This window comes from Montipora capricornis, chromosome 14 (genome assembly GCF_036669925.1).
Source record: "Montipora capricornis isolate CH-2021 chromosome 14, ASM3666992v2, whole genome shotgun sequence".
Lineage (NCBI taxonomy): Eukaryota > Metazoa > Cnidaria > Anthozoa > Scleractinia > Acroporidae > Montipora > Montipora capricornis.
Genome location: NC_090896.1, coordinates 48224300 through 48246799, shown reverse-complemented (window position 1 = coordinate 48246799; position 22500 = coordinate 48224300). Strand labels below are relative to the sequence as shown.

General features: G+C 38.5%; 2 protein-coding genes across 3 annotated transcripts in view; both read right to left on the bottom strand.

The window, feature by feature from the left end:
* LOC138033768 (ankyrin-3-like) overlaps nt 1-17749 on the bottom strand; it is a 40819-nt gene extending 23070 nt beyond the window's left edge. The window contains exons 1-13 of one of the 2 annotated variants that reach the window (XM_068881584.1): nt 17486-17749; nt 12633-12728; nt 11995-12192; nt 11496-11594; nt 11301-11381; nt 6549-6647; nt 5418-5516; nt 4627-4728; nt 3880-3978; nt 3142-3240; nt 2444-2542; nt 1809-1907; nt 286-384 (exon numbers count right to left, since the gene is read on the bottom strand). In XM_068881584.1, the coding sequence (XP_068737685.1) occupies nt 286-384; nt 1809-1907; nt 2444-2542; nt 3142-3240; nt 3880-3978; nt 4627-4728; nt 5418-5516; nt 6549-6647; nt 11301-11381; nt 11496-11594; nt 11995-12192; nt 12633-12728; nt 17486-17500 (1284 nt within the window). In that variant the 5' untranslated portion in view covers nt 17501-17749. Of the gene's footprint in view, nt 1-285; nt 385-1808; nt 1908-2443; nt 2543-3141; nt 3241-3879; nt 3979-4626; nt 4729-5417; nt 5517-6548; nt 6648-11300; nt 11382-11495; nt 11595-11994; nt 12193-12632; nt 12729-16036; nt 16244-17485 lie in introns of those variants that run through there. The other variant, XM_068881583.1, reaches the window with a different exon arrangement.
* A 3448-nt stretch (nt 17750-21197) lies between these two features.
* Nucleotides 21198-22500, bottom strand: part of LOC138032636 (splicing factor 1-like) — a 17250-nt gene continuing 15947 nt past the window's right edge. The window contains exon 16 of the mRNA XM_068880343.1: nt 21198-22500. This exon is cut by the window's right edge and continues 464 nt beyond it. The gene's annotated coding sequence lies outside the window, so the exon portion shown is untranslated.

Here is a 22500-nt window from a genome sequence, read left to right as displayed (position 1 = left end):
ACTATGCAAACTAACATGGTTAATGAATTAAGCAAAAAGCTGGAGTGAAAATGGTCAATCTCTTTAAAACAGAAAAACAAAGCTGCTAATAGTGATAATTGTATAGACTTTTTACTGATAATGAAAAAAAAGTAAGGCAATGCCATGTTTTCCTTGTTAATATCAAAGACGGTCATTTCTGGGAGCTTCACAATAGCATCTCATGATTAGCAGGGAATTAAAGCCTTGTTAATAATGCATCCATCTTTAAAAGACTTCTTTGCACATCACAATTAATACACTTACCACATTAGTGATGTCAGGAGAGCCACCATGTTGAAGAAGAATGAGCACTAATGTCACATTGCCATAATATGTTGCCACATGCATGGGCGTTTGGCCACCCTGAAAGATAAAAACAAGAAAAGAACTAAGAAAAAACTTTTGGGAGCTTCTGAATATGAATTTATTTTTTGAAAATGAATTAGACAAGTACCACCACTGAAAAAGACAGTTTAACAGCCCAAAATTAAACGTGTACAGACTGTCAAATAATAACTGACTGCGTTTCTTTGCAGGTCACTTCACTTTTTTTTTCTCTTAGTTCAATTTATTAGTAATTTTAAAGTTTACACAAACATGACCATGTCATACATGTATTTACACAACTTGCATTTACACAACAAAGATGTACATGTTGTGATTTACAATATTTCCCCATCATTTTGTATACGTAATCACATGATTTCGAGTGCAATTTGGATTAAATAAGAACAATTAATTTTTTTTCAAAGATGACCAAGATTGCATGAGCCCGTACCTAGGGCGACTGCAATTTGTAGTGTTTATTTATTCCAAATTGCACAAGAAAAATCACATGTGATTACTTATTAATAATACACATGAAAAAATTTGACATGGTTAAGCAGAAGAAATGCACGCGTATCACGCAATCAGGGAAAAATTGTGCCATAAATTGCGCCATCCAGGGTGCGCGCTTGATTAAAAAAAAAAAAGATGTGATAGCTTCTGAACAAACCCTATTGTTTATTAGCCAATCATAATCCAGAATTTCGATGTGTAATTAGCACTAGTATTACACTTGAACTACACTGCTCTCAACCAATCACAATCAAGTATTTTTTTCATGCATATTATTAATAATGTTATGGTGTGTTCTGAAACTAATTTTGCCTCTGTCAAATTCATCAACTTTAAATGAGTCAGACCTTCCACGGAAAAACGTACACCGCTAAACCCCTAAATTGACCGAAGCGTTAGGTATCCGTCAGTCGTCCGTTCAAAGGTTACATGAAACCGTCAGAGCGTTAACTTCATACGTTAGAACATTACTGTTATCCGTCAGGGTGTCAGCGTCATCCGTCATAGCATCAGCCTCATCCGTTAGAGCAATGGTCTTATATGTCAGATGTATATTAATCTCATCCATTAGGCAAATCTTGGAATATGTTGGCAAATCAAAATAATCTGTAACAATAATCTTGTTCCGGATCAGGACTTCAACGGGACTTCATAGCTCAGTTGGTTAAAGCGTCGCACCGGTCACTGTTTCAAACTCCGTTGAAGTCCTGAAATTTTCAGGCTACTTTACGCAATTGCAAAAATTGCGTTCATAACTGCGAGGATCATAGCTTCACTTGATTACAGTATAGTTGAAAAACTGTGATTGTCCCTTACAGCCAATTCCTTCAGTCATTATGCAATAATAATTTTTTTAAGAAAGCTTTTAGGATTAACCACTCAGAAAGGAGCAATATAAGCTTAGGTCAATAATATTGCAAAACATGTTGCACAAACAGTGGGCTAACCTCATTGGCAGAATGGACATTTGCACCATATTTTAACAAAAGCTGAATCACTTGTTCTCTGTTCTTTTTGCAAGCAACATGAAGAGGTGTGAATCCATTCTAAAAAAAAAAACAAAAGGATCCACGCTTATGTCCATCATTCCTGTTTCTCAAGAAACGTCAACAGGTTTACTGATGCAACAACTTGTCTAAAACAGAGACAAATTAATTTTACTCAATTATTTCTGTTCAGATTCCCTTATTTTTATTTATGGTGAAGAAAATTTGAATGTGAAGTGTCAACCTGTACATGTAGGCATGACTATAGACTTGTACAGGTGTGTGCATCTTGGGAACAATGAGCTAACAACCAAAGTTAACCCTAGCCCTCCTGAGATGTGTCACTGTATGCTAGATGAATTTTACTCGTCAATGGGCTGGGGGTTATTTCAGGAGCTGAATTAGCCAATTATCAAAAATACCATAATACTCTTTGTTTGTCCCAAAATTATGCATAAGTTAGCATTGTTTTCAGTTTCTCTTGGGACCACTGATTTCGAAGTCCCAAGAGAAAATAACAAGAATGCTTATGCAACATTGTGGAGGGACAAACAATGGATTGAACAACTCTTTACTATTAAAAAGGATGAACTCACCCTGGCTCTTGCATCTGTATCAGCACTACGCATGAGCAATAACTCAGCAATATCCACATGACCATAATGTGCTGCTATGTGCAAAGGAGTCAGACCATTCTGTGGAAAGAGAAAGCAAAATTTTAGTTGTCTGAAATAATTATTAGTAGAGATTTTACTTTCCTCAAACTCTGTAATAGGTAAATTCATGACTCAATAGAAGTTTACAAGGACAAGTATAACATACCATCCTTATTTTCACTTAAACGATCAACAGTGTGAGGCTGGTAGTCTCATGAGCGGGCACAGAATTGGATAAAATCAACATTCACCAAGGCAAGGCTTTCTGAATGTTACATGTAGGAGTGATGGTGATTTTGAACTCAAACAGCAGAAAAAATTACAATACGTAAACTGTATCAAGTTACATACTCTATACATGAACTCTGAATTTAATTTAAATCATCAACAATGACATCCAAGTTTATTCAGAAAAGTCATACAGATGGTTTATTATAATTTTGTGCCCAGACAGTTGACAAATTGAACCACATTGGCACTTCCATTTGATGAATTTGTACACCTGATTTCATTGTCAGCACTTCATTAAACCAAAAACAACATGAATGCTCTGCTGCAGAACTCTGAAAAGTTCCTGAGCAAAACCTTTATGAAACCTAAGAACTTTTCTGTAACTTAAAAAATTAAAGTGCTCTTACAGTAGCCACAGCATTGACAGGTGCTTTGCTGTCGATAAGCAGACCAGATGTGCTGGAGTGATTCCCTTGGCAAGACATGTGTAGAGGGGTGAGTCCATGCTGAAAACAAAATAAGTATTACTTTTAGAAGAATGAAAGTATTACTATTCATCTTTCCAAAGGAATAGAGAAAGGAACACATAGTATTCATTTTATCACACTATTCCTCCCAATAAAGGGGACACTGACAGTCAATGAAGAGGACCTTGATGTTCTTAACCATTTGGCCTCTAAGGAGTTTCCCAATGATGAGTCAAATCTATCACGAACTACTTGTAAAATAATATTAGAATATCTCCCAACTTGTACATTAATTGTCAATTAATCTGTCATTTTGTTGTTTCATACATTGTGTATGAAGTCAGAGTTTTTGGTATTTATAAAGAATCATTGCAACAATTATTATTTATTAGAAGTTTCTTGTTGTTAAATAAATATTTGTCTTTATTAATTAAACTATTACTTTTTCAAAAAAACTATGGTGAATCCCTGCATACAGGATGTACACTGTACATCTAAAATCATGTTAATTAACCCTTTGACGTCCAAACCGGCCGAAACCGGCCAGACTTAGTATTTTACTCTAACGCCAGACTATTTTACTCGTCAATGGGGAACGCCTGGGAGTCAATGGGTTAATTATGTACATTGCAGATACGATTTATCATAATAAAAAATGCAATTTATTAACAAGCTCACCTTGGTTCTAGCTGTTATGGAAGCTTTCTTAGAAATAAGATATTCAACAACAGCGTCGTGTCCATCTCTAGCAGCACAATGAAGAGGAGTCAGGCCATCCTAATTTGCAAAAAAAATCATAACCATCACTCATCTGATTTCAGATTGAAGTTGCTAGTTCCTGAATTAGAGAATAAATGTAAAAGACCTTAAAACTGATCAATAATAGATGACCAACAAAAGCTGGTGACTTTCAGGTTTGTGGCAATGGAGAACTTTCAGGCAGGGGGAGTGGGGTATCCATGGCAACCTAGCCTGGGATTGGTGGCTTGGGAGGTAAATAACAAGTGCCGAGGCCAAGTGGAGAATGGGGAGGGAAGCTGTGATTTTCACAGTGCCCATTTCAAATCTTCATACAGCTTCCCTGCTTTTCATTGCCTCTCACCGGGTATGCAGGCTAATGGAAACCATGCGAGCTGTCACTTGCTTCGGGAAGAATAATAAGGAGTGGTAAGATCCAAAAAGGAAGACACATGGGGTGGCTTTTGAACACTGCCAGCTGAATGACATTAGTGACAAACCAGCAAGCAAGCAGATCTAGATGCTAAGTCATTCACAAGAGGTTCCCAGCAGAATGCCAAAGGTCACCCCAAGGACCCTTTTACAAGTTTTTTTTTAACTTGCAAATTTGCAGCAACACAAATTTCATCAAGATCTGTGACAAAAGTTATATATATTCTGATTTCTTGTGATTTACAAAATACAAACCTTGTTGGGTATGTCAACCTTTGAACCTTTCTCCACCAACAAAGTCACAATATTAATGTTTCCATACTTTGCTGCAACATGTAGTGGTGCTATCACATAATTCTACCAAAAGAAAAGTTGTGAGTGAGTGAGTGTCTCAAAACTCCAACTGTGGATTCAAAACATTGTTCTTATCACCTACTGTTACCTGTAGTAATTTGCATCTGGAAGATTTGTAATAATTTTTATTGTTAGTAAGGTAAATTGAAGAAGTCAATCTTGAAAAACAAAAATAAGCAAAAGAAAGTTTGACCGAAAAGTTGAAAACATGAAACAAAGTTGATGCTAATCCTGAACAACCGGGCCCAGATGATTAAGAAAACAGTGTGTGAGTACACAGTTAATTCAGGCTCTCAAACTTTTGCTTTTAATACTAAATTAACCCTTTCAGCCCCGATAGTGCCAAATGGCACTTATAGATTTTACTCTGTCTAACGCCAGACGATTTTACTCGTCAATGGGGAACCCCTCGGGGCTTAAAGGGTTAACAGTCTGTAAGCATGACGATTGGTTTTCAATGCAAGTAATCACACTGTCAGCAAACTAATCTCAATAAAGGAAAGAGTCTTCTGAATGAAACTAACATTTTGCCAATCAGATAGTGAGCAACACACTTTTTACATTTAATAAAAATGCAAAAAGAGTTGTTTGTTTTAACATCAATTTAACTGTTTGACGTCCAAACCGGCCTAAACCGGCCAGACAATTTTACTCGTCAATGGGGAATCCACGGGAGTCAATGGGTTAAGTACCTTGGTTTTGTAGTCAATAGTGGCTCCATGTTGGATGAGAACACCAGCAACATTGAGATTACCATACTTTGCAGCAATGTGAAGTGGAGTGAATCCATTCTAAAACAAGAAAAGCATGAACGAAAACCATGTAAATCGGTAGAAATTTACACACTAAGCCAAGGCTGTGCTCTAAGAAAAATTTTGGGGAGCCCTTCGGGCTACCAAGCATTTCAGCTGGGGTGCCCAGTCCTTCAAGTTGGTCGCCCGAATTGATTAATTATTTATTTACGATAATTAACTATCTGAGATCAACAACACAGCAAGATCTTCGTCCATCTCTCTCTTAACAAAACATTGCTTCTATTGCTCTGATGATCATCAAACTCGCTAGTGCAAGAAAAACCCGCAACCCGTCAACCAATGTTTTTTAGGTTTAAAAGGGAAAAAGTACAGATTGCGGCAACTTTATGTAAAGACGTTTGGGTCTAATACAGGTAAACCTTTTTACTGGTTAGTTGAAAATCAATTTTCAAAACATGAATCAATGCCGCTTGATTCCTGTGGAGCTTTTGTAAAAACTGCTGTGAAACAATGAAACCATCACGGCCCAAAAGCTATCAATTTTTTTGGGCAAGTCATAAAGATTGATCTGGATGAAAATCATCGCTACAGGACAGAAGTAAAGTATTTTTGCCTTATATTATCAGTAAAATGTTTAGTAAAACGAGCTTTTTGTGGATTCAGTCGAAGCGCCAGTCACAGCGTTATTTGTTTAGGGCATGCAATGATTTGTCACGACACCAAAGACAATGTGGGATTGCTCTGTTTCTAAAACAACAACAAATAACATGATATATCTCCCTTTTTTTTGATTCTGTTATTTCATATACAGGGGAAAAACAACCATAACCTAAATATATTTTAGCCAAGCAGGCGCAGCCGTGAAACATCGTAAAAATATTAAATTTCCATAAATTGCGATTCCCAGGTTCCTACAAAAGTAAATTGCACCGCTTCGCCGGCTGCGCTTTACTGCTGTCAGAGCAGAAGTAATTTTTCTCACTCGCCCGAAGCCCAATGTTAGTCGCCTCTGCCGACCGGGCGCCGTTAGAGCACAGCCTTGCTAAGCCAACCACAAGTTAGTCTTACCGGTGCTTCAACATCAGGTTTGTGGTCTTTCTGAAGCAAGAGTTTCGCAGCCTTGGCAAAGTCCTTTCTGGCTGCAGTGTGAAGAGAGCGATATCCTTTCTGTGAAAGATGGAGCAAAGGTGATGATAATGATAAAAATAATAAAAACTAAGTTTAACTCAAAAATAAATACCTTCAGAATCTAATTTACTCCACAATAAATTCTAGACTATACCTTATCAGAAAAAATAAGGGCTGCAGGTTTGCTGGCATTGCACAGGAATAATCATGCCATACAGGATTGTGAAGGCCAAAGAATAATTTATTCCATGGTATCTTTCAGAAGCTTTCTACCATTGTTTTCATCTAAGCATGGACACGTGACAGGAAAACGTTCTCCATTTTCAATCATTTGAAGCTTGAAAGATTTTCATGCAAGTTTTCCTACATCCTCGGCGACCCAGGGGCAGATCGCGGAGGCAAGGGAAAGTCAAAACGGGCGAAAGAAGATGGCGACGAAGAAAAACATGGTAGGGCGAGAAGAGCCCCTGGGGACAAGTTCTTACCAGACCAGTTCCAAACAGCAGAGGTAATCCTCAATTCTGATTGGTGCCAGAAATTCTTTGTGTTTTTCTGGCCAATCAGAGGTCAGAAGGCCGTGAAGTCGTTTCGTGTCTTCTTACACGGAAATCACTTGACCGCCATACTCGCCTTGGTTCGTTTGGCAAGGTTTTGCTCGAGGAGAAAAGTCTCAATCACAGCACAAAATATATATACAGGGAATCGTTCGGAATATCGGCGGAGAAATACGCTGGACCTTTCGCAGGTATTGGTACAGTAGCGTATTTCCAAGAGTGCGAAATTTGTTTAAAGATGTCCTCACCGATTCACCTAATAAAATAGCAGCGATTACTTTTGATCTGACAATTATTTTCATTCTGCCCCCTTATCCTGGTCGAGGTATTTCTAGAAATCTTACATGAATTGCGGTGGCAATAACTTTTGCTAATCTCAAGAAATTCTTGATCGCACGGGTCACACGCAGCACGACTTTATTTCAATGCGCGCCAAATTAAATTCAACGCTATCGAGCTCGTGTCCTCTTCACGATATTGTTCACGATGAGCCAACCGAAAGAAACAGTTCAGTCATGCCTGTTGTCGAGTGCGTCCTTACGTTTTTGTTAACAAACAAAGACAGCAAAACCTTTATGGTAAATTTTTGAGAATATTTGAAGAGGTTTTCTATCAAACTTAAAGGTCCAGGCAGATGATGGTCTTTCTGGTGCATTGTGCGACACTTGTCACAAAAGGCTGGAATCAATCTGGAAAAAAAAGTCATCATTTGCCATTTCAGCAAAGCACTTGTTGAAAAGGAGACATCCCCTTTATCCTTTGACACCGAGGCAAGATGCAGAAACTGCTTGTCACAGTGACATGGAAAAAGGTCATAGAATTCCCTTTGAAAATGTACCAATTAAGCCAATTCCACCATCCTCGGTGATGTATTGTCCTGGTGAGTCAAAAAATCACCATGAGGAAAGCACCCAAACACCAAAATCAAGTTGCCACTGCTTTCCAAAATCAAGCAAAGGAATATCTGTCAAGGTATACACAATTCCAATAATTCTGTATACATACACACACTGTATGTTGATGTAGAAACACATGTTTTATTACACTGACAGTGTACTAGAAAATGAAATTTGCCATTGTTATAATGGCATATCCTTAAGTTTCAAGTTTTTCGCAAATTACTTAGTTTAACTTTTTACAAAAGATGCCATATCCTTATCCTTTAGGAGGCTCAGAACAGATGTTCCGCCAAGTGCTCCGGCTTATTGTCACACATGCCACCTGAGCCGCTCTAGAGGATCATTAATGAATCAAGATTAATACAACCAGTTTTAGTTTGTTAGATTTGGTCAGGTTTATCTCAAAAGTTTGTCTAGCGTCGTTCCCTGATTTGTTTGGAAACAAGTGAGAAGCGTTATTTTGCATTCTTCCGGTGGAATTTTTTTCATCTTTCAGCTTTTTCTTAAATATTTCAAATTCTTCTTCAGTTTATAGTTCTTTCTCACATCAGGTGCTGGGTCACAGAATTATGATATGGTTTCAAAATCTAAAAAACAAAATACTGCTCACTGAATTGGTTTTGAGATACTTTTCAAGCAACAAGTTTTAGAGGGCCTTTGAGCAGCACTGTACCATTAGCATAGCAGCAGTTGGGACCCAGCAAACACCCTTTAAAACATTGCCTTGCAATAGTATTACACAGGTATGAAGCTGTAGCCCTTTTGTAAAGATTGGAGTAATCTTTTACCCATTCCTTAAACTGAGAAAATAATTTCTCTTTTCATCAGTGACCACATTTCTGTCATTCTGTGGAGTGCTCTTTACCTCTTCGAACAATTGTCTATCTAGATTAATGCTGCAGTGACATTTTGCATTTTGCCTGAGTATAATATTTATGCTGATTTCAAAACTCAAGCAGCTGGATACAGTTGAACAACAACAATAATAGTAATAATAATATTAATAATAACGATAATAATAATAATAACGATAATAATAATAATAATAATAATAATAATAATTATTATTATAGATCGTTTTCACTGTCACGCAATAAAAAAATAAATCGAAAACTATCCAGTGGAAAAAGTCAAGAATTCGTGATGTTGTAGAAGATAAATGAAGAAGACACTTCTCCAAGTTTTAGGCCTGTGCGTTTCCCCAAACTTCAGATATTCGTCGAAATGTTTCGCAGAAATTTACAGAGCCCAGTATGAAAACGCCATGTTGGTGCACATCTGTGGTGCACCAATATGGCGGCCGGAAAATAGTGTCAACATCTGTTACTTACTTTGGCTATCTAGGCGAGTGATCATCTGTACTGAACAGACAGCTATTTACCTAAGCACTTTTCCTAATGCTTTAAATTCTAAAAAGGCTCAAAATCATGAGATAAATATATATTTCTCAATAAACTCGATCGTCGACTCGTGTCACGCACCCTTATAGCTCAGAAATTCAAAATGCTCTGGTTTCCAAACGAAGCACGCTATTGAGCTTTAAAATTGCAAATGGATACAAATTTACCGACTCTTATGCCTGATGAGGATAAAAACTTTCGTGGCTCTTTAGCCTTGGATTTTAGAAAATGATGACGTCACGTGAAAACGATCTATTATTATTATTATTATTATTATCATTATCATTATCATTAATATCATTGTTGTCGTTGTTCAACATACTTGTACTATAGAAAGAGTATGCTTTATCGTTCTTTCTGTGGGAAATATGAAAATAGTACATAAATCAGTTACTAATGGTTCATATTTTGAGGTTCTATTTTGTATCCCTAAACTGAAATATTGTGCTACTTTTTCTGATGTGTCCAATAACGCTGACAAATTAATAAAAAATATTGAACGAATGTGAAATAATTATTATAAGTTGTCACATTTTTGGGATCTTTGATGTAAAGAGAAATATCAAGGTTAAGATTTTATATTTGCAGAGGTACAACTCAGATTATGTACTACATGGATCCAAACTCGTTTTACTATTGGAGAAGATTTCTTTCAGCATTGTTTTAGAAACCTCAGGACTCCGTTGTTGTTATTACTGTCGAACACACAGCACACTTTTGTATGAAATATGAAATAGCAAACAAAAATTTCCTTAGAGCAAAATTAATGTTGCTTGAGAACATTAATGACAACCCAACTTACGGTGCTCATAAAATATTCACAATCTCTTTCCTGTGTTCTTTACAACTGTCTTTAATCTTTTTTCACGTTCAGATTATTGTCCATTATCCAAGTAAAATTGTCTCAAAGGAATTGCCAGCACATTTGCACAGCCTGGGTATTGCCCTTTGCAAGGCTATTAAAGAACACATCAGCTGTTACTTTGGCAGCATTCAGAAGCAAACGTTTTCTCTGGAGATCAGCAAAACTTCAGCCACAGCAATTGATGCAAGAAATCTAGAAATACCTCGACTAAGAAAAGGAGATCAAAAGTAATCGCTGCTATTTTATTAGGTGAATCGGTGAGGACATCTTTAAACAAATTTCGCACACTTGGAAATACGCTACTGTACCAATACCTGCGAAAGGTCCAGCGTATTTCTCCGCCGATATTCCGAACGATTCCCTGTATATATATTTTGTGCTGTGATTGAGACTTTTCTCCTCGAGCAAAACCTTGCCAAACGAACCAAGGCGAGTATGGCGGTCAAGTGATTTCCGTGTAAGAAGACACGAAACGACTTCACGGCCTGCTGACCTCTGATTGGCCAGAAAAACACAAAGAATTTCTGGCACCAATCAGAATTGAGGATTACCTCTGCTGTTTGGAACTGGTCTGGTAAGAACTTGTCCCCAGGGGCTCTTCTCGCCCTACTATGTTTTTCTTCGTCGCCATCTTCTTTCGCCCGTTTTGACTTTCCCTTGCCTCCGCGATCTGCCCCTGGGTCTCCGAGGATGGTTTTCCTAGTATGGCGGCAAGACTGGACATCCAAGACTTTTCTGAGAAATTGACCCGAATCTCATAGTATATGCCTCAAATACTTTCGAATTACCGAGTGGAAAAGTTTCAACTGTTTACTTAATGGTTGCCAAACTCAAACTTCAAAGAATATCTTTTCCTGTTATGTGTCCACACTTAGATGAAAACGAAGGTACATATATGTCCAAGGACAGCACATACTGCAATTTCAGCATACACGCAACTGACAATAGGAATTTTTCTTTAGTAATAACATTACCCTGGAATCATGGTGAAGAAGAGCTGCAACAACTTTCTCATGACCCTGCTGAACTGCAACATCAATTGCAGTGAAACCATCCTGTAAACACAGAAAGACTGTCATTTTACGGTGGCATTAACAATAAACTAGATGTATGTTCAACAACATAACTCTAGTAACGTCTATCAACAATTATGTTAGACTAACACGAACCTCTGTGGTACACTGCTGGTTGGCACCTTTGTTAAGTAGCGTTCTAACCACATCCACATGCCCTTCTTGAGCTGCCATGTACAGAGGAGTAAAGCCATTCTGTAACAATCCAACATAACACAAGTACAGTGTTAACATGGAAGTGACATTAATGCACATATGTGTATTAAAAACTTGTTGTTTCATCTTATATTTTAGTCTTTGAATTGAGTGCTTTACAACTGGAAGCTTTGTCTTATGTTAACTAACACTCTGCTTACAAAAACAAGATAACTTGACTGGAGAGGAAATTTACATTTTGTGGAACAATACAACAATGATGGTAATGATAATATAATCATTAACACACTAATAATGATAAAAATCCAATAATAATAACAAGTCTGAATATCCTGCTCTAGAGAGGTCAGACCCAATGCATGGATTTCATAATTTGTCAGTCTGGTTCAAAGTGTCAGTGTAGAAAAGCCAATACATTACTGTAACACAATTAACACACCTGTGCTTTTGAGTTCACCGAGGCCCCAGAATCTAATAACACTTCCACTGCTGGTTTCTGTCCTGCAAGTGATGCAATGTGCAAAGCTGTGTTTCCTTTCTTGGTGGTAAAGTTAACACCTGCTCCACGCTTTAGAAGCTCTTGTACAACTTCAACGTGACCCTCCTTGGATGCCAAATGCAATGCATTTAGTCCATTCTAGGGAAAAATTAATACAACTTTTTTCATTGACCAGTACAGAAGAGTGCCATTTGGCAAGACTGGAAGGAAAAGGGTTTTAAGAACCACGTTGCTCAAGATATCGCTGAGGAGCTTTCATTTTCTCCTGGAGGGAGACTGCTCCAATGACAACCACACCTTTGCAACCTGGCTATGAATCCATACCCAGAAAGCACTGTCACACAAAAGTAAAGTAGTGGAAAGAGGGAAAGAGAAGGGGGAAAATTATATAAGAAACTGCTTTTAAAATCCTTGACTGTAGGTTGCAGCATACCAATATTTACTGGGTAGCTATTTTAAGACCAGATCAGTAGCAAAGCATTTCACATTGTTTTTAGTACAAGCTTGTTTCAAGTGACAGCAGTTGGGAAATGCATTACTCCTGGATCAGCCTTAAACTGCATAGCCTGTCTACTCACCGCATTACAGGTGTGGATGTCTCCATCTTCATTCAGAAAATTGCGAACCTTTTCAAGATTGCCTGCTCTGGCAGCCCTCAAAAAGGTGACATCGACCTGGTAAAAACAAACCCACAGCTGTCTGTGAATATACACTAGTGAAAGTGGAGTGCTCAAGGCCAGAGAAAACCAGCCAGAGCTTAAATCAGACTTAACGAAATAAGAGCAGATTGAAATTTATTTGTTTGAAAGTTACTCTAAGTTGAATGCCACAAGCTAAACCAAGAACAGTTACTGTATTTCTACTTCAAAAGCCCTGCTTTAGGTTTAGATGTTTATCACAAGCAGTAAAGCTTGTATGGACTTGTTTAGAATTTAAGTTGTAAACATACATGTATCCTATTGACTCTTCCTCTCCAGAGTACCTCATTCTTCTTAAAGATTACAGTAAGAAATTATCATTAAAATAAACATTTACCAATGGCTTATGCACAAATAAAATATGTTGTGCCGGTGATAAATGAATGTTGATAACACAAATCACACACAGGGAATAATCACATGAATCAAACAGTCTTTAATATGCCAATCTACAGGTTAGCAAGCTTGATTTGCTTACCTAATACAATGTATAAAATAATGGCAAAAATTTAATCATAAAATCTTGATAAAGATGTGCACAGCATTAACTAGTTCTGGGATCAGACAATCAAAATTATTTTCTGTTTCAAGTTAAATCAATGATGACAATGATACCTATGACATTGGCAAATATAGACAAATTATTTTAGCGGTATTGGTTAAAATTAGGAAAAATGCTGCGCGTGCACTTAAGTACATTTCTTTGTTGTGATTCGCAGAACAATGTAAAACAACCAGGTTTAAGGTTTGACCACAACATGCATGTGGAACAGTACATGTAAGTTGTCTGTTCTCTACCTTTACTTCAAAACCACTCTAGCGAATCCAGTTACACTTTCTCCACCATCCTGAACCACATAAACAAGACGGAATAATTGTGACGAAAGGCTAAAGTTTTATTGTTAACCCTTTCACTCCCAATAGTGCCACTTACAGACTTTACTCTGTCTAACTCCAGACGATTTTACTCGTCAATCGGGAACCCCACAGGTCTGAAAGGGTTAACAACAGCTAGATTCACTCAAAAACTATGTCCCCATTAACCCTTTCACTCCCAATAGTGCCACTTATAGATTTTACTGTCTAACGCCAGACGATTTTACTCGTCAATGGGGAACCCCACGGGGCTGAAAGGGTTAAATGGTATTTTCTTCGCCAAAGCCACTGTTATTGCATTAAACAACAGAACTTGGCATTTTAAAATGAGCAACAAAACACAACTAATTAGTAACTTATTGACTCCTGGGAGCGAGATTTAACAGATGTTACTCTGTCCAATGGCAGGGGTGTTTACTCGTCAACTGAGGGCATCCATTGGCACCTGAGGAGTGAGAGGGTTAAGTAAACAACACAGAGGAAATTGAGGAAAGTAAAGATCAACACACATTTGCATGGCATTACAGAGAACATGCAAATTAAAGACATCCAAGACAAATATAACAATTCAAGTAGCAATTCATGATTTTCTACCAAAAATATCCTCAGGGCATGTCTTAGAATACCGAATTTAAGTCATGTTACATGCAGTCCTGAATTGGAAATTTTCTAAGAACCTACCAACTGAAAATTATTGATCAGAGGTTTTTGTTTAAACACCTTCAATACCTTTGAAGATAACGACAGTATATACAAAAGAAAATCATTCTGATTCATTATCATTTTCCCACCCATCAAAACAAGGAAAATGCAAAATGTACGTCACTGAGCACTATTCTAGAATACCCGGCCACTTATTTGCATGTAAATGTGTATCCTGCCTCAATGCTAGACATGAAATTGTTAATAGTAGGGAGCACGGAATAATCGTTTGGCTAAACATTTTTAGAAACAATCTATTTTAGTAACAAGTAAAAACGTTTGACATAAGAAATCAAGAAACCCAAAACAACCTGAAGTGGCAAATGCTACTACCGGAAGAGTTCGGATAAATTTAAATTTATCTATAGGCAAGTGCCATAGAATACTGGATGCAAGTGGGATAAGTGGAGACAAAATAAAATCTAGCACGTAAATATACGGTTTATAAATTTGGGCATTTACAAAAATCAAGCTTGGTGGTGCTTTGTAACGTCTTTCATCTCATAAGGCTACCCAGATGAGTACCCAAGCGTGCCAATCGAACCTTGATCAAGGGTTCGAAAGCAATCGAAGACTAACATGAAAAACAAGAACACCCATTACTTTGTTCCGTTGTAAAGCAATGGTACAAGGCTCATGGAAACTTGCCGTTTGATCATGCCTGGATCGTTTATGAATTTAGGCTTTTTTGAGGTTTTTATAAGTATCGTAAATAGTCCGTGCAATTACGCAGATTAAAAGATCGCGTCCCTGATAATGTAAGTTGCCTTTACGACGTAACATTGAACATTTAGCCTGGTTCCCCACATTGACAAGGGCTGTAAAGCTGGAGAATTTCTCATTTAGGCTGTAGAAAGGTGTGGTGGTTTTTGCATCGACGCCTCGCCATACATGCAGCGCGAGACTAATAATTATGCGCATTTTATAAGTCAAATCCAGCAAGAACGGTAACGATTTAAATATAGATGAAGAAACTTTTTAAAAAGAACCCTACCACCAAAGCGTGAGAGAGTCTCTCCTCTGTTTTGTATACATCACACAAAATCTTCATTTAAAGCCTACGTGGTTAAAATTATTAGAATTTCGCTGTTCAAATCCTACTTTGTCCATACCACAACAAACAACTGACTAAATTATTGAAGAGACAATAAAAAATTTACACATACAAGCCCATGCAAAGATCGAGGCCAATAAATAAAAATTAGTACCAACTAGGCCAGCAAGGATGGAAACCAGGGGTGAAGCGTAGAAAAGACTAGAAATGCCTCGGCGATTTACCTTCACGCCGCTCAATGACACATGTCAAAACTGGGCAGTTTGCAAAATGAATTCAACGACAAGATGGTTTATAATTATGAGAATTTAGCAATTTATGGTTGCGTCGCTAGAAAACCTCATTGAGACAAAACTGAAATAAATAGTAAGTTTAAAGAAAAATTTTGTTCGAAACACGACAACGAACGGCGCGTGAAGTAAGCTTAATTTGTGCGTGACACGCTGAATGATTTTTAAGAAAAAGAACTTCCATCGAAGTTTATAGAAAGAACAAAAAAGTTTCAGTCAGCTCTGCTATAGGTAAAGAATATTTTCCCAGCAGAACGCATAAAATAGAGGAAGAAAGAACAAAAACACAGTTGCAAACGACAGAGATTTCAAACATATTACCGATCAAGGGACAAAAACTGGAAAGCCATAGCATTGCTTACCTGATTCAAAGTTGATCCTGTTCCTTTTTCCTTCATTCTGTAGCACGATACTCCGGTAGAATTGGAGTGGGGACTAAGTAAGTTGTAGTGCTACAAACCTGTATAGCTGTAAATAATGGCAAAAATCGCCTTCGAACGAAGTGGTACCTCAAAATCGCAGGCAATCTTGCCCGTGAATACAACGGACCACAACGCCTAAATGCAGTCTTGGAGATAGTACGCATGCCCAAATGACGAGAGTGTAAACACGCGTGGCACGCGTGACAAACGTGAAAAGTGTGGATGAAACTTACTCCGCGTAAAAAAAAGTGGAAACCTTGAAGAACGAAGGTTTTGCTCTTTCTAGCGTTAAAATAAACATAAATTAGGACCAAGACGAAAACCCTGAAACCCGTTGACAAACTAAATATCTCATATGAATCATCTCATATTAATTATGGCCTTTTGGAGAAAGTGCGTGGTGAACCAAAAGAAGCTGCTTTAATCAAAAACTTAATTTTCTCTAAATATTTTGAAAGGAGTTAATTTGTGACGAGATGATCCTTTGAGGCAGCAGCTTACACGTCCTCCAGCAACTTAAAGCGAATTCAGTCGAAATCACTTCAGATTCAAGGCATATATATATATGATTTTTACGTACCTCAATTGAATGAACGGGATTAGGTTATATATTGTCTATCAGATGAAATTTTATATAAGCTTAGATAGTAGTTTCTTCGCAAAAGTTTATGTGGTTTTAATCATCCTCGTACAGTTCCCATTGCCTAAGAAACATGAGATAAGAGGTTACGGGAAAAATGGAAAAAGAGATTTCCCACAACCGGAAAATTTTGAGGCATCAATCTGATATACGCGGCTAGCGACTCTTCTCGAATCACACCCATTTCCTCACATGCGTGTTATTTTGAGTATGTGTACACAGGTTTCCGGTTTGTAATAATTGGATTAAATTTGAAATTTAAGTGTATGAACTGAAAAGGTTCCGTAAGAAAGCCGGATTTTTGTATCCGCCTTGCGATGTAGGTTCTCTGACGTTGACTGCCCTGGAGGCGATCGAGAGGCAAACACGCAAAAGCTCGTCAGTTTCTTAAAATACAATCCATGATTCCCCTCGCACCAAACTGAGATCCAAACTCGACAAAATTGAAAGAATTTCAATAAAATAACTGACATTAATTAAAATTATATATATTCACAAATCGCACATAAATGCGGTGAAAGTTTATGGATGTCAAATACTCTGCACTTGGCCTGTAGCATTTGTGACTCATGTGGCGGATGAAAGGAGGTTGTTGTTTTGGAGGACTCCAACAATGTTGCAGTTCAGTCAAAAGCTCTGGCCTTTTAAATTTAAGCTTACTGCTATTGCAAAGGGCTTGTAATGAAAAGAAGGAAAAGCAAAACAAAACTGCTCCATGCTGTGAAACACAGATAAATGTACTCACATACCACTAAGTCTTTCATGATGTTGATCAGCGATCACAAGAATCTCGCGTAAGATTCCTCACATTATCAAAAGCAGCAAATGCTTCTGCGTTTTTACGTCCAATCCTTATAAACACTTAGCAGGCATTTACAGCGATGTCAATGCCAAACATTGGAGAAACACCATAAGCACAGAAACACCTTTGGATGAAAAGTAATCAAACTAATATTAACTTGAGGCGCTGAATGTAAAGTTTCGCCCCGCTTGTGAAATGATATCCGAGCAATACTTGTAGAAACGTGTGCGCGCAAGTCAAGTGATGTCCCCATAAATCCATCAATCTCTCACCTCGTAAAACTGTTCAAATGCAGTGCAACTGTTGAGTGCTTACAACCAACATGAAGATAATCGCGGACCAGTTCCAAAACAAATAGCAATGAACAATAATGTAATATTTGTGACAGCTTTTTTTAAAGTTGATAAGAATTTAAACATAACACAACATAGAAAAACGTCACACTCCTCAAACAAACTAATAGGATGCCTCGTGACTCTCCACTAACTTTGTCAGCGTATTTATTTTTCTGGTGATTCGATATCATCATTGCGTTATTTATAAAAGAAGACTAAACGCTGGCAAGATTCGCCAAATGGTTTTTAAAAAGTGGGCACGATAGAAAACCTCAATGAAGCATACGGAAGATGGTGATTAAGGAGTCGGAATGCAAAATGCCATGGTGGACATCAACCTCTTGATTTTGCGCAGCTACCACAGCTAGGAACACGTGCACTTCCCGTGAAACGACGCTCACGCACAACCCTTCAATTTACAAAAGGATTGCAAGTTGCACCACACGGAACGACAAATCAACTTTCGTATTTCATGCATATTAGCCCAGTTTTTTTTTACTATCTAACATGAAATTTTATTCACCATTTTAAGGACGGTGCCTACTAATTCAAAGGTATTTTTGGGCGGTTTACTGAATTTGCGGGAAAAGCAGATCTTAACAAGTGTTATCGAAATCCGAAAGAAAATTGGGGGTAACCACGCATTTTCGAAGATAATTCATCAACAATATTTATGAAAAGCTTTAAAATACAAAGCAACGTATGGCGTTCTTTTTCAAATTGAAGCTTAATTATCTCTGAAAAATGCGTGGTTACCCCCAATTTTCTTTTTGGATACTAAGAGCATATGCTAAGTTCTGCTTTCTCCACATTGTTTTGGGCCGCGCAAAAAACATCCCTGTATTAATAAGCACCACCCATAGGAAATCCGAGTATCTCGGGATGCGCAATAACAATAGTAGGCATCGTCCTTAAATTTGTGGAAAGCTATTCACTAAAGAGAGCAACTGTTTCTCGATAGAAAGAAAAAGGGAAAGTTCGTCATCAAAAATGTCTATCATGCACGCAGTAAAAAAAAAGCTTCAACTAGTTGTGAATGCAAATAAAGTAGCTCATGTTCTCGGGCCTTTTTTGGCGGGCCGTAATTCTCGCTGCCGACATTCGAAAGTAGTGTGGCGGTATTGTTGGCGCGAGAGGCATAAGCCGCGTGGAGTATGGGAAGGGGCGCTGCGTGGTTCGGTATTTCACAACGCCCCTCCCCATTCTCCGCGCGGTTATTCTTTCATCTTTATTCTACTCTAAATACATGAACAGGCTGGGCAAGTGGACAAAATGACCAGTTGCTTCCCTTGGTAACCGCGTGTCGTTACTAACATTGGGGAAGACTTGAGGAGAGCATGCGCCTACGGTGCATTAAACTTACTTGGCATCGTGACCACAGAAAGCCATTCACTGAGGATTACGGAAGGAAAAAGGAAAGAGGATTGAAGACTCTCTTCTCATTTCCCCATACGCGCGTATCCTGCATTTTATTGAGACAAACGGGAACAAGTCAGGTGTATGTGGTCGGTCACGTGATCCAGGGAAGAGGATTCGGGTAGGTACGTTATGTATGGGGACAGATATTGTTCCATTTGCGTAAGGCTTAAATGTGGTTGTAATCGATATAACAAGTAGCAAGTGATGACAGGAGGATGAAAAATACTATTAGCGGCTCTGTTACATGTGATGACCTTTTCCCCTTACTGGCAGGTAAAATTACTGTAACTGCGTAAGCAAAGACCAGCGTAACAAAACAGAAGAACCGGAGATCGTGTTGAAGGATCTACTCAGCAATATAAATATTATATTAAAAAACCAAAAAGATGGAACGGTGAAGGGCTATTATATAAAACCAATATTTCGAAAGGATCTGCTTTTCTTCACAACCGTTCTTCAAGCAATGACTACGGTATGCCAAGACGTTACAATACGAATGGTGGTATAGCATGTAAAGCCCGCCGCACACTTGAGGAAAGAGCTGAGCAAACTGCCTCGCGAGGCGGTTTGCTCAGCCGTTTCCTCACGTGTGCGGGGAAATTGTGGTGAGAAATTGGCCTCGCGAGGCCGTGAAGATAAAATCAAACATGTTTGATATTTTTGGCCTCGCGAGACAAATTCCTCAACGTGTGCGGCCATCGTGAGAATCGAGCTGAGCTTGGTTTAATCAAGCATCCAATAAAAATACATGGCATACTCACGTGACTCCAGCGGTTCAGGATGGTGTCGGGGTAGTTACCTCATATATGATACCCTATAATGTACCGTTGTATAAATCTATCTTACTTTATTGCTTACTTAACTGGATGGTGTCGGGCAAGAAATTCCGACCTCACTGAGGTCACGTGAGAATACCATGTATTTTTTTTTGGATGCTTCATTGACCAAGCTCAACTCGATTCTCACGATGGCCGCAAACAATGAGGAATTTGCCTCGCGAGGCGAAAAATATCAAACATGTTTGATTTTTGCCTCACGGCCTCGCGAGGCCAATTTCTCACCAAAAGTTCCCCACACACGGTGAGGCGGTTTGCTCAGCCGTTTTCTCACCGTGTGCGGCGGGCTTAAAGGATACCCTGATCACTGCTTGTAAAACCGTGATGAGGAAAAGCAGTGCATTTCGAAATGTTGGCTTATATAATAAATGCACAGTCCTTCAACGCTAGATCATCCCTTCTCCTTTTGAGTTCTGATACTACCGGCCAGTACACCTAATCGACCGTAATTCATTAATCAAATCCTGGGTATCCTGTGGTTCCAAGGGTGACCTTTTTTGACTATCGCGCATCTCGTGGTTTTCTTAGTAGTTTGAGCAAGTCTGAGCAGCGTAAAGCGGATATCTAGAGACTACCTCGTGGTTTTCATAGTAGTATAGCAAAGTTAAGGAAAGCGTGACACTTAGTTAACGTGACCTGTCCAACTATAAGTCGGTAAGCAGATCAGTTAATCGCCTGAATACGAATCGGAAGTATTGACTTTTGTTGCTTACATTTGTTTTCAATTGAGTGTCGAAAGTAATTAGCGAATTGTTTGATCTTGCATTGCTTCACTCAGTGATTGGTTCACAGTTCTCGCGGCCACTTTTTCAACAAATCAGAAGTGAAACCAAAACCAATCGTGGCTCGCGCACTTCATAATTAATGATTACAGTGTACTCCTAGTTCTAAAAAATAGGCAAGTCCTGGACAGACAAACGTGATCGGTTATGCAACTGGACAAAATAACCAATAGTACCCAAAGGGAAACACATACAAATCGGACCAGACTGAAGTTTTGCACGGGGTAACCAGTTACAAGTGTCCTAACTGCAGTCATAACCAACAACAACAACAACAACATCAGAATGACTTAAAACTCATCACTGTATTTTCAGTTCGCGGACAAAAACATCTAATGTTACGATACAACATCTAGGCACACTACTGACCAGCAATTTACTTTTACACAGGTAAGTAGAGGAAATGAAACAATCCGCCATAATGTAAGCAGAATCATTCAGTCTGTTTTAGACCAATGTTTCGAAAAATTTGCTCAACCACAAAAATAAGCAACACTTAGCATCCACAAAAGAGCCGACTCGTTCGCCAACAAAAATAATGTATAGTTCGTCTCTTTGATCCTCTGTTGAGCAAACCGAGCTTGCAAATAATGACTTATTTGAAAGTTACCCCGTTCTTCATTAGCCCGCGAGCAAAGCTCTCCAAAGCGAGGCAGGGTGCCTCATTCGTGGCTGGCACATCACACCATCACGACAATATTACGAGTGCTTACGAAAGGTCAACGACCGCGGCTACGAGCACGTCATGACACACCCTGCACACCGCGCGTGTGCGTGCATGGTGCATTTCCTTGCCGTTCGCGTCCTGACAACGACGTGAAATGACCAAATTTGAGGCTATGTCGAGGACGCAAACACCTGACGATAAATTCTGAATTTTCATTCCAAACAGCTACACTGTTCATACCAATTTTATTCCTGGAAATGTTAAATACACACTTTCCATGCAGTATGACCTGGAGTAATCGACAAAAACGGGAAATAATATTTTCAGAAAACATTCTCGTAGCCGTCGTCGTTGTCATTGCGTTAGCTCCCTATTCGTGTCTCTAAACAAACAAACGGTTGCGATGTTTTTACGAACGAGGCTGCATTCTTCAGGAATCCTTTTTTTTCTTTTTTAATTTCGGTTTCAGAACATGTCCGGTGATGGCGCGTGGGCAAACCAAGAACTGGGCTTAAATCTATAATAATTTATTACGGGATCATGTCAAACAATCATCAAATTTTTAAGACGTTGGCAGAGTTCTACCACATCGAGACATGCTGACTGCTTTAACTATTTTTGTCTTACACGAAAAAACGAGTGCTTGTGGTCTACTGTCGAACATTCTCTATTCCAGAGCCACCAGTTCTTTTAGTTAGAAGAGCCACCAGTTAAAAGCAGCAGGGAGACTGGGGATGATAAAGAGTAAACAGTTCGGGAAAATTGTGCTAGCGGATTGGCAATTTACTCGAAGAGTAAACGAGAGGTTAGTTTGGCTCTGAAACACATAAGAAAACCCAATATGACCATAACTCTCGCAACCCCATTCTGAGCATTTTAGAGATGCTGAAGCTGGGATTGACAGATGTTCAAATAACCGTTCA